At 34.4% G+C, this 13,216-nt stretch overlaps 1 protein-coding gene across 7 annotated transcripts in view; it reads left to right on the plus strand.

Moving 5' to 3' along the window:
* LOC117923422 (myosin-1) overlaps positions 1-13,004 on the plus strand; it is a 29,279-nt gene extending 16,275 nt beyond the window's left edge. For all 7 annotated transcript variants that reach the window (XM_034841694.1, XM_034841692.1, XM_034841695.1 and 4 more), the window contains 9 exons: positions 5,462-5,539; positions 6,632-6,790; positions 7,221-7,427; positions 9,129-9,334; positions 9,457-9,592; positions 10,222-10,351; positions 10,456-10,602; positions 10,945-11,012; positions 11,983-13,004. In XM_034841694.1, the coding sequence (XP_034697585.1) occupies positions 5,462-5,539; positions 6,632-6,790; positions 7,221-7,427; positions 9,129-9,334; positions 9,457-9,592; positions 10,222-10,351; positions 10,456-10,602; positions 10,945-11,012; positions 11,983-12,642 (1,791 nt within the window). In that variant the 3' untranslated portion in view covers positions 12,643-13,004. The remainder of the gene's footprint in view (positions 1-5,461; positions 5,540-6,631; positions 6,791-7,220; positions 7,428-9,128; positions 9,335-9,456; positions 9,593-10,221; positions 10,352-10,455; positions 10,603-10,944; positions 11,013-11,982) is intronic.
* Positions 13,005-13,216: the final 212 nt, after the last annotated feature.

The raw sequence follows: 13,216 nt of genomic DNA on the forward strand, positions 1-13,216 counted from the left end.
CCTTTCCCGGCAACCTTAACTCCAAGGAACTAAAAAGCTTAGCTACTCATTCTCTGGGGAAAGCTCCTTAGAGAGTGCATAACTTGGTAAAAATATTAAAATACGAAGTGAGAAGGTAAGGTAGTGAAGAGCTAAAGCTCCCTGTATTTCTTTCTTGTTAACTTACAAAAGGTTCAACAACCAGAACCCACAGAACAGGCCCCTCGGGCTCTCTTTTAAATCAAAATTACAATGACAGCTATTCCATGATATTTTGCCAAATTCCTAGCTTAAAAACTAAGGAAACTTATCATTGGTGACTTACAAGGAGAATTTGGGCATTTGGGCAACAAAAATCTAATGAAAAATATCTCCAAGTGTCGGTTACAAATATCGGGAAGCACTCAGGACCACTTCGCAGGTGAAAGGTGAGGTCTGCGAAATTTCGCAGGTGCACAAGAGGAGCTGCGAAATTTCTTCATAGCAGCCAGCTGCTTCATCACCTTCACAAAGTTGACTTCCCTCTTGTGGTGCTTGGCTTCCATCGCGGCGTGAAGCTTCAGGGGAACTCCATAGCACTGTGCAAAAAGGTTGCGAAACCATTCCGCAACAAGAATGGTGATTTCGCAGCACTTTTCTGAAGCCTTTCTTCCTTCAGCTTGGAGCAGTTATCTTCCAAAGGCTGTAACTTCCTCATTTCAGCTCCAAATTGCACACGGCTTGAGGCATTGGATTGTTGACTTCCCAAGCTTTCAAATGACATATTGTATGCATAATTTGGACTCCAGGAAGTGCTCCAAAAATGGCTGCAGTGACTGTCATCAAGAGAGCTCCACGGCTGGATCCTCTTTGCTTCCCCTTTTGCATTCCCACTTTGCTTATGGCAAAAGAGCTTCAAAGCTTTGATTCTTCATGCCTCTGAGCTTCCTATTGCTTGCCAATGATTCCAAATAACTCTCCTCAATCTCATAATGCTTTGGTGATCAAAATACTAACAAAAACACCAAAACTTACACAATTTGATTAGTATTGATTGAAAGGGGCCTTAACATGTTAATTGGGTTAAAATGCACTAACTACTACTCAAAAGTGCTTAAAAGGATTAATTAGAAGCTAGCAAATAACACTTTTTGAGTAGTAATCAATAACCTGTCCTCCAGTTAGGATTGCCATTGGAATGCTGAAGACATTGCCTAATGGCAATCTATAAAAATTTGCTGAAGTATTACATGCTCTTATGGAGAGCTCAAGATATTTAATCCATTAGCTTTCCAAGAACAACCTCCAGTTGGATGATAACCTGACGACAACAGAAGTTGTGGGGAATGTTTAATATTGTCTATCAATAGTGCTGGTTATGAGAAAACAAGTATGACATGTTGTCATAAAGAGCAACCTGAAGACAACAATGGTTGTGGGGAGTGTTTAATATTGTCTATCAATAGTGATGATTACCAGAAAACTACAGGTATCATAAGGCGTATTGAAGAGCACAAGCTTTTGGATCAATTTGCTTTCTAAGTAGTAAAGTTCCAGATGTAAATGTCAATTTGGTTAACTTTATGTTCTTGGTAGTATGAATCTAGTTCTGGCTTGTTTGCTTGTGTGCCATAATGTCTGCTCTTGAACGTGTGATGTTTTGTCAAACTATGACAAGTTCTCTCACAAGAAACATCCTGTATTTATTTATCAATAATGAAGCCTTATATCTGAGCTACTTGGGGTTAGCCTCATGATTCCTTTCTTGCCATACAGCTCTACCTATAGCTATATCCTCCATTGAATAAAGACCATCATGTTTTTCTACTCTTTTGATCCAGTTTGTTCTTGTAAAATAATTGCTAACTAGAATGCCCCTAGTGACTCAAGCTTGGTGCACCGACATCACAATCGGAATTCCTTTCTTATGAATGAAACCCCCATGCCAAGCCTTTTCCTGATCCATGGCCATGCTAGGTAATTTGAATGCAACATGTAGTCAATGTGATGATCTTCTTGTAGAGCACAAACTCAAAAACCTCCCTAAAGCCATATAAAGCTAAGACTTTGTTTGAGAAGTGTTTTTGAAAATAAGTTTCAATAACAATTTTTGAAAGCTGTTCTTTGATGTTTTGTAGAACAAAAGTTTGTTTGGGAACTTAAAACGTTCTTAACCTATTTTTTATGTTTTTAAATATGTTTATGTTTAAAAATTTTAATTATTCTCCATGTTTTCATAATTATATTTTAAAATAGCCTTCATAAAACAAGTGAAAACAACTAAAAGATGTTATCTGAAAACACCTTTTTTTTTAAAGAACAGAAAATTGTTTTTTGGTTGCCACACATGTTTTTCTGTTTTTTTTTTTTTTTTTGCTTTGGAGAACAAAAAACCGTTTTAAAAGACAGTTATCAAACATGGCCTAAACTTTTGTTTTCTCTTGTCCTTGTCGTGCCTTCAACTTCAATGAGATAATCCTTTATTGCTGAATCAATTTCATCGGACATGGTTGAACCATGTTAAACAATCCCCTTTCATTTTATCCTTTGTTATCCTTCCTTCAGTAGGTGCCAAGGATGAAAATATCGGTTTTATAGATATGTCAGTAACTCAATTTTATGAATATATAGGGAAATATTAGTGGATATTCTACATAAAATATCGGTTAGACAAAAATTAATCAAAACTCATGAAAATGTAGACAAAAATTCTAAAGAATAATATAAGCAATAATGGACATTTTGAGATTGTTTTGTTAAAAAAATTAATACATGTATGAAATAGTTTGTGACATCCAATAATAATATTTAGAATTTAAAAGTACATTTTGTAGAGATTTATCTTATTTTAATGTATTCAATAAAATAAAAGAAATTATGATGCATGTATAAGTATTTTTTATCTTAAAATGTTGATAATTTTATTTATAAATTTATATTTATTTTTTATCTAATTATTATATAAAATACATGATAATTAAAATTAATTAATTTAAATTAATTTATAATATATAAATATATATATTAATTTATGTATATAGAATTTTAATATATATATATATATATATATATATATATAATTATAGGATATTTACATTTATGAGTCTTATATATAATGCTCATTTATAATTTAAATATATATAAATAGATGTACACATTATTACTAAGAACAAAGCTGGCTTAGTGGCATAGTTGCTAACTCTTATACCTAAGGTCATGGGTTCAATCCCATCCCTCTACAAATGCGAGTTATTTTTCATTTCATCCTTTAATGCAGTCCCACATCGGCTAGGAAGCAACTTATAACACCAGTACTGAAGTCAAAGAGCTCTTACAAGCTATTGAGCCACAGTGAGCATTCTGGGCTAGGCCCAAAGCAAGGGGAGTTACTGTAGCATATTTGGGCTCCATTTTGAGAGCCCAATTCTAGATTTTGAAAGTCAAAATTCAAAATAAATCGATGATGTGGCATAAAAATTGCTGATAAATCGGTGATAATTGACAAAATATTGATATATGGCCACTGGAGGTTTACCCGGTCGTTAACTTTAGGGCCTCATGGGATTAGTTGAGGTGCACGTAAGCTGGCCCAGACATCCACGGTTATAAAAAAAAAAATATTGATATATGGCCAAAAAATCGGCGAAAAAGGTGAAACTAAGGAAATATTGGACGCTCGAGATTTCGGAGGAGATTATCCAATACACGATATTTTGGTGATATATCACCGATTCGTGACATTTTAATCCTTGTTTGGTGCTACCCTCCACTTATGTAAATATTAGGAAAGAAAACCAGCACTTATCCTCAAGATGTTGGGTTTTCTCCCCTATGCTATTCAAATTCTTATTGTTAAAGACCATGAAGTATTAGTCCACAAAGAACCTAAATAACAAAATAAGTAAGTGCCCTTATGACTTCTCTTTACTCTATGTTACATAGGTTCAGGTACAGGAGCGTGTCTAGGTGTTTCATCTTTCATCTTTCAAATTTTAGCTTATGGGAGCTTGACTAAAAAAAGGGATCTTGAATGGTGCTTAGGTATGACATAATAAAAGGAAAGAATCAATGAGAAGTTAGTCAAAATCAAGAAATAACATATCCCTGATCTTAATGGTACTTGACTAAAAGAGCACATTTTTTAATCCTTATTTAAAAAAAAAAAAAACTCAAAATAATCAAATCTAGAGCAAAATAGGAGTATCTACAAGTATCCCTCTCCCACACTATTGTTGTTTTGTGTTGACATGGGTATGTTGGGTGAAATTGGAGTGTCCAGGTATCATATTCTATATTTGGATACAGGTTTTCAGTTCTGTTCTTAGCTCTCACAGAGGTTGGCTATAAACAGAAAATGTAGATAGAACTATGAATGAAGAAAATACCTAAAATTCAAATATACCTCTTTGAACCCTGTGGTATTCCATCTTAATGCAAATGTACTAATATTTTACTTTATTTTATTTTGAAAAAAAAAGCTAATTTGAATGCTATTTAAAAGTTCAATTTCTGTTTATGTAGCATCAGCGATATCAAGTTTATAATGTTGATATAGAAGTGAGGAATTAACTAGTTTATAATTCTTTACAAAGAAAAACAATAAGAACTTTTAACTCTAATGCTAAATCTATGCCACAGTGAACAGTCTAAACCAACTCAAGAAAACTAGAGATATTGTGAAACATTGTCTTTCCTAATATTTTTTCCTCTTTCTGTTTTCCTTCTTGAATCTACAAGATGAAGTTTTGAAAGCTGTCTAATTCACAAAAAGGAAAAAGTTCACCTTAACCAAGCTCATTAAGTTGGTTCTTTAGTTTTTAAGTCATGTAGACTAGAAGTTTGAAAGAAGACTAATACATAAAAGGAAAAGGATTTGGGAAACCTCAATAACCTGTCATATAAGACATTTTAACCCGATCTATTCATTTCTGGTGGATTCAGTTCGATTTTAGTGTTCTATGCAAAATTTCTGTATTTCTACAATTATGAGTGACAGCTCTTTTGCAAAGATCTAAATTGCACCTATTCACAATCATGTTCGATTTGGTTGCTCCTAATTTAAGCCATTTGCAAAATTGCTGTCAAAACGAGCTTATTTTGGGAAGGCTAGTGGATCTGGATCTAACTTGGCCATCTCTATGAAAATTTGTGTATTTCTAACTACTGTGAGTACACCTTACAGTGCTTTTGCAAAATTCAGAATCATTTGCCACAAGATAATGCATTACATATTGCAGTAAAAGGATGCAATTATATAGGGAAAAAAAAAGAAGAAGAATTGGTTGCTTTTGTCATGATAAGATCCTGTTTTTGATATTGGTTTTTCCATTTGTAAATTCTGATCTGATCATGGTATTAGGCATTTGTCAACTTCTTCATTTCTGTGCCAACTTGGGTTAGATTGGTGCATTTTAATCTCCTTATTCCTATCTAGTGAAGAACTATCTTTGCTAGATATGACAACCCTTGTTTTAATATATTGATATCAAAATTTCTTTTTCAGGAATATATCCAAGATGGAATTGACTGGAATAGAGTTGATTTTGAGGACAATCAAGACTGTCTAAATCTTTTTGAGAAGGTACAAAGGTCATTGATGTGTCCATTTATGCACACTACATCATATTGCTTCTGTATTATCTTACTGATTCTTGTTAGTTATTTATTTTAATATTGTTATTTTTAGGCATGGCTGCATGATATAAATTTTCTTGTTGTGTTTCAAATTTGGGATGGTTATATGAAACCTTGTGATGACTCCTGTGTTATGATTCTAGATCACATTTGGCCTTAATGACTTCATATCAGGGTCTTGATGGGAGAACTATTGCAGCTAAACAAACCTAGAGGCTGCATTATTTTGATCATGCCTTGGTGGCAATGTTGGCAGTGGTGATAATTATGTTATCTCCATCTCTTAAACATGCAGTTATGGGGACTTAGGTATAACATTGCCCACATTATTTTGAAATTCTCAAATCTAAGTATTTCAAGACCCCCCCCCTGCCCTTTTAAAATTCCTCCAAAGTCAGAAACACAATGTGATTTTAAAAAAAGGAACTCTGAAATCCCTTTCTTCCCCAAACCCCTCCTACAAATCTTTCAGCTAGATACAGCCTAATGGTTTTGCGCAATAAAGCTTTTAATAAGTTCTTTTTCTCTTCTGAGGAGTGATCTTGTTCTGCTGTTTCAAGTCAAGGTCTTTGGTTTGTAATTATTCTCTGAACTGAGCTTTAGCATGGCTGCCTGACCCTTTTTCTAGTTCAATTTAGGCTCAATTTTTCCTTAAATTGATCCTTTGGACAGTTGACATCCAGATTTATGAACAATTTCAAGTCAAGGTGTTTGGACTGTGACTGTTCTATGAACTGGGCATAAGCATGGCTCGCCCAGCTTTTTCTGTATCTGAGTTGAGATCAAGTTTTCTTGAATTCAACTTTTTACCTTGCTAGTTTTTGAAGTATCTGTATCCATTCTTTTCCTTCTTCTTATGGTATATGACATGGTTCTGGTGGAAAGTGAGAGAATGATATAAAAAAGCTGCCTCATTGATCTTGATGTTGAAATCAAAAAACAATTTTAATTCTTTCTTTTAACCTTAAAACTAATGGCATTTCCTTTTGATGCATGGAATATATGTAATGTACTTCCTTTAACCTTGTCTTTTATGCAGAAACCATTAGGTCTATTGTCTCTGTTAGACGAGGAGTCCACCTTCCCTAATGGCACAGACTTGACCTTTGCAAACAAGCTTAAGCAGCATCTGAATTCTAATTCTTGTTTCAGAGGAGAACGAGGAAAAGCTTTTAGTGTCTGTCATTATGCAGGAGAGGTATTTACACTAGTTTTAATAATTTTTACATCATTCTCCCCTCTTATGCTGCATCCAAAGTGTTTGTCAGGTAGGTAGTAAGATCTTGTTTTTCATATGCTAATGGGGACATCTGTACATGCCAGTATAAAACATATGATGGGGCTGAACAGGCACTGCCTACTGATTTAGAGGAACTTTTATATTATGCTGTTGTCTAATATTAGATCGATTCCTACCTATCAAAAAAGAATATTGGATCCATTGCTGTGCCAATTGGTGCCATCATGCTATTTACTAAATAGTCTTGAGTTTCAATCAGCCAATACTACTAGCTTTTCTTCTCCACTAAAAAGGGGAAAATAACATGTTTGTTTTTTTTTTTTTTTGTAAAAAAATTTGTATCTGGTTGGATGCCTTACATTTTGATTGTTCCACTTTCTCCATTCAGGTCATGTATGACACCACTGGGTTTCTAGAGAAGAACAGAGATTTGTTACACTTGGATTCCATTCAACTTCTATCTTCTTGCACATGCCATCTGCCCCAAATCTTTGCATCCAATATGCTTACTCAATCTGAGAAGCCTGTTGTTGGCCCTTTATATAAGTCAGGTGGAGCGGATTCCCAGAAGCTAAGTGTTGCAACAAAATTTAAGGTACATTCGCATCTCAGTTTCACCAACATACATCTTGAGATCCTTAATGGTTACATGTTCCCTTTCTTTGTACCCAAACTTTATAGGTGAGCACAATATTTGCCATACAGGGTCTTTCTGCCAATTTATATGGTTTTGATGTTTCCCTTATGGCCCTACAGGGTTTTCATTTTAAAATTAAAATTACTAACAATTAAAAAGTTGGGTTCCCAGCTTTCATTTTAATAAATTGACATAATCATCTCTTGGCAATGTTGTTGCTCCATAGATTTAACACATTCAATCTAAAGAAATCCTAGTTTTTGTTTTGTTTTTTTTTTTTTTAAATGTAAACGTTGTTTATTACAAAACCAAATGAGATAAGAACCTTTGTAGGGCAAATAGGCTTTGGATGATTTGGTTAAGCAGGTGCAATAACTTCTGAAATTTGCAGTTGGAATCATACTCCACAATTTTGTGGTGTGTGCTGGAACCACCTGTATTTTGAGATTTTCTTTTCTGCTTGAAGGTCATCTCAGTGTTTAAGATTTTGTAGTAACTTCATTCTTCTAAATTTTTCGCCATTTATAGTAGAAAAAGAAAACAAGAAAGCAAAATGAAAATCCAATACAAATCTTCATGGGCCATTTATTTTTATGAATTTAAATAATTTTTTTGACACTTGTGTATTAGTTGTTGATTCTTGATCAAGAATACAAGTGGTATGTATGTGTGTCTTTTTGTGCTTGTAATCATTTATTTCTCTTTATTTTTATTTTGAGAAATTTTATCCATGAGTGTCTTGATGCTACACCTCTGCACAGTCAATAGGACAGTATATTTTCTTGTAATAAAAAGTGAACATTTTCCATTTAACATTCATGTCTTCTATTGTAGGGTGAGTATATATATCAAAGAGTTTAATTCTTAGATTTGTCTTTGATATAAAAACTTATGAATTTGATGCATCATATTGGCTTGTTTGATGATCAAATCTTTCAACCAAAATAAATGATAGTTCTATTTGCCTTACCTGAGGAAAATGGATATAAAGAAAGGCATGTTTTGATACAAAAGAGAACCAAATACATTGAAAGAGAAAAAGGAAAAGGGTTGTTATTTCTAGATTTTGTAGAAGTAGATATGATGATTCTGATCCAGATTGTCTAAATCACTGACATTTTCTTTTTCTAGTTCTGGTGATAAATTTAACTTTACTCTGTATGGATACAGTTGGGGAATGCCAATATATCATAGCCTTGAAACCCACAACTGGTTAGAAGTTCTTGGCAGATGTATGTGTTACTTGTGCATGCCAGAGATATTGTTGTTTTTCCAAATTGCCTGGGGTCAATCTCTTGCTAGGAATAAAATATCAATGTTTAAAATATGTCAATGGTTATAAACAAATCTGGACTTACAGACTAGTTTTGATATTGAAAGATTTTTCAAAATCTTTTATAGTTATAAATCTGGAACTATTTATTGATAATACAGACATAGGGGATATGGATGGAGACATCTACATATCATTAGATATTTAATACTATGGATTTGACGCTAATGGCTGCAATAGCATGACAAAGTATTTGATAAGCAATGAGGAAAATCTAGAACATGTAGTTTGTAAATTAGAGTTATACTATCAAAAAATATCTCAGTAATTGAGTTGGTTTCTGTGCCTTGATATGTTGCTTACTAATTTCTTGTGTTGGTTTTTAGGGTCAACTGTTCCAACTGATGCAACGTCTTGAGACCACAACACCACATTTCATTCGTTGCATTAAGCCCAACAATTTTCAGTCTCCTGGAAACTATGACCAAGGACTTGTACTGCAGCAACTAAGATGTTGTGGAGTCCTAGAAGTAGTTAGAATATCAAGGTCGGGCTTTCCGACTCGGATGTCTCATCAGAAGTTTGCTAGAAGGTACACATAGATGACAAGGTTTTGTTATCTAGTTGTATTGCACTTATAAATTTTGTATTCTTTTCTTAAGAATCTGTTTTTATTTTATTTTATTTTTCCTTGTTTGGTTGTTAATTGACCAGGTATGGTTTTCTTCTACTGGAGAGTGTTGCATCTCAAGATCCACTTAGTGTTTCAGTTGCAATCCTTCATCAGTTCAATATTCTGCCTGAGATGTATCAAGTTGGCTACACAAAATTGTTTTTCCGAACTGGACAGGTGAGATGAAGTGATTATCATCTGAACTTGCATTCAGTAGGTGATTGACCCTAATGAGTTGTGGCTGGAAAACAATGTCACTTTGTTAATAAATGCTCTAAGTCCTTTGAGACTTATTTTTTGGATCTTGAAACTAAAAAGTTAGTTTATTCTTGAAACAAATAGAGAGGAAAAAGGAAAGAAAAAATGAAGGAGAAAATAAAAAGTTAGTTTATACTCGTTAAATTTTTCACACACTTTAGATTTATTCTTCTGTCATCTTTCATATAAAAAATTAAGAATTTGAGTTTCCCTTCTACTTTTTTTTTACTTTCTTTAGTACTTTTATTAGAGCTTCAAGGACAAGAAAAAAAAAGAGGAATTCCCATAGTAATACTTCGTATTAGTCATCATGTTCTGATGGGTTGAAATGTACTTACAAAATGAAACTTCTGCTTGGATTATCAGTCTATCAGGAGTTTTTTCTTTCCAAATCCAATATATTGGATCTGTTGGGTGATTAAATGTCTTATATTCACATTTCATTTTTAGTTTCTTCCAGCTTGGTTCATGATCATGGCTGTTAGCAGCAATCAAAATGAATAACATAAATCAGATATTCACGAGTCCTATTCCATGTCATTATACAGATTGGTGTCCTTGAGGATACAAGAAACCACACTCTCCATGGCATTTTACGTGTTCAAAGTTGCTTCAGAGGTCACCAAGCTCGTTGTCATCTCAGGGATCTTAGGAGAGGAATTGCAACTCTTCAGTCATGTATTGTCTTTTTTATCTTGTACTTACAACTTTTCTCAATATTTTTATGAGGAAATCTAGCTCTTCCTTAAAAAGCTTGAGATAATGAATTCTATATTTTGCAGTTGTTCGTGGTGAAAAAACCAGAAAGGAATTTGCAATCTTACTGCAGAGACACAGAGCTGCTGTGGTTATACAAAAGCAGATTAGAAGCAGGATTGGCCGGAAAAAATTCATGAGCATTTATGATGCATCCATAGTGATACAATCAGGTGAAAAATTTATATTGTTCGTGTAGATGGACTAATTCGTGTAAAACATAGAAGTTCTCTGCTCATTTTCATGTTTGTGATATGAGTTCATACAAGAAATTTGGCCTTGGCATCAACCAGAGCCTAGCTTCCAATATGCCTAAATAAAATCTTCAACACAATATGTAGAAATTTACTTTTTAAAATATCTAAAAAATAATGAGTGGGTAAGGTTTGGGACTATTTGCTCTGCTTTCCAAATCCAAAGAGTATGAGTAAGGCTAAGGTACTTTGCCTGCTCTGAGATCATGATATTTGGCTATTTATGGTATATTGTAAATGACATTGTCTTGCATTTTGCAGTTATTCGTGGCTGGTTAGTCCGAAGGTGCTCAGGAGATCTTGGGTTACTCACTGTTGGCGGCAGAAAGGTACTATCTGATTGTTACATCTAATATTAATTATTGTTTCCTTCAACCATTCTATGTGCTTATGTTTTTCATGGAATGATATATATTGGAGGAGAAAATACTACATAAAATTGTATGCCATGAATGAAAATATGGTATATAAATATGTAAGCTGTACATTTGTTCTAGGATGGTTGACTAACTTTTGGTAATACATAAATAGGTAAGCTGTACACTAGTAGGATAATTGACTAAATTACCCTAATTTGTAGTAACTAGTTTTTAGGGTTGACTATATAAAAAAGACAAAAAGACAACTAGTTACAAAATCACCATATGATCTGGAAATTAAAAAATAATCGACAAAGTCAAAACAATTAATTAGGGCAGCCATTTTAAACAAAAATCTTTCCCAGTTCAAAGTTATGCTTATTTAGAGATTTCCATGTGACTTAAAAGTTCATATGGCACATAGTTCATAGATTATAGCAAAGAAAAACGAAGAAAAAATCTGAGAGTTTTATTTTGTGCCAAAATTTGAATGTCATTAGAATTATCAGAGTTTTCATTGATTAGAATTATTGGAATTGTTCTACATTTTTTGTTTGTTCAGGCTTGTCTAAGATGAGAGAAAACAGGACATTTGTGCCCATTTAACCATGAGACATCCCCCAATAGTTTTAGGGTATTGTTAAATGCACCGACCTTTTCTCTCTCTACACCTGTCTCAATAAAAAAAATTACAAAGAGGTGGGCGTGTGGAGGAAGAAAAGATGGGTGTATTTAACATCATGCTTGTTTTAAAGTTGTCTTCATGCTCAACCAGACCAAAACTGGCCTGTTTGATTAAATATAAGATATCTGGTAACATTTATATTGTGGTGATATATATTTGTTTGAGAGGGGGGTCTTGCCTAGTCCTGAATTTCAAAGTTTCCGTGTGAATGTTCTTAGCATCTGACATGCCAAACAACTACGAATTTTCCAACAGGATAAAGAGTCAGATGAAGTGCTGGTAAAGTCATCATTCCTTGCTGAACTACAGCGCCGAGTTCTGAAAGCTGAGGCTGCTCTGAGAGAGAAAGAAGAGGAGAACGACATCCTCCACCAACGCCTGCAACAGTATGAGAATCGCTGGTCCGAATATGAGCTGAAAATGAAGTCCATGGAAGAAGTGTGGCAGAAACAAATGAGGTCTCTACAATCCAGCCTCTCCATTGCAAAGAAGAGCCTAGCCATGGATGATTCCAGGAGAAACTCTGATGCGTCAGTCAATCTAACCGACGACAGGGACTCCAGCTGGGACACAGGCAGCAACTTCAGGGGCCAGGAGAGCAATGGGATGAGACCAATGAGTGCAGGCCTGACGGTCATAAGCCGGATGGCTGAAGAATTTGAGCAGCGGAGTCAAGTGTTTGGGGACGATGCCAAGTTCCTGGTGGAGGTAAAATCCGGTCAAACTGAGGCAAGCCTCAACCCAGACCGGGAACTCAGACGGTTGAAGCAGATGTTTGAAGCTTGGAAGAAGGATTACGGGTCAAGGCTCCGGGAAACAAAGGTGATATTGCAGAAGCTGGGAAACGAAGAAGGGAGTGGTGATAAAGCAAGAAAGAAATGGTGGGTGAGGAGGAACAGCTCCAGGTTCAATTAAAACTACATTTTAGGCAATTGGATTATTACAAATTGTCTTATTGTTTGTGGTAAGGAGGTTGTTAGTTATTTGTGGTGGTATAGAGGTATTGTGAGAGAGAGTTTTGTCATTACAAGCGATATGGTGAAATGCAAAGCCCAGTAATTCCATTATGTATATCATTTTTTTCTTTTGTTTATTGAAAGTGGAAGCTGTAAATTATGCCTTTTCAAGTCACTCGGAAAGTTGAGATATGGTTGGTGAATGGCTAGGAAAATTGTTGTTTTGGATGTCACTTCAAAGGCATGGATCCAATTCTGTGGAACCGGAATGCCTTACTCTAGGGGTATTAATACCAAAAGAGAAACTACATATATTTCATCCATACTCTTCTACCAATGTTTGGAGGAAGTCAGAATATTTATGCTTGGTTATACAAATGTTATGGGGATATTTGGTTAAAAGGATTAAAATGACAAAAATGACCCTCATGACCATTTGAGACAACTTTTACTTTCTTTTATTTCCTTAAAAAATGTCACATCTTTCTCATACCTAATCCATTTTCATCAATTTTCCCTTTTTGGTTTTTATT

The sequence above is a fragment of the Vitis riparia genome, chromosome 10 (genome assembly GCF_004353265.1).
Source record: "Vitis riparia cultivar Riparia Gloire de Montpellier isolate 1030 chromosome 10, EGFV_Vit.rip_1.0, whole genome shotgun sequence".
Lineage (NCBI taxonomy): Eukaryota > Viridiplantae > Streptophyta > Magnoliopsida > Vitales > Vitaceae > Vitis > Vitis riparia.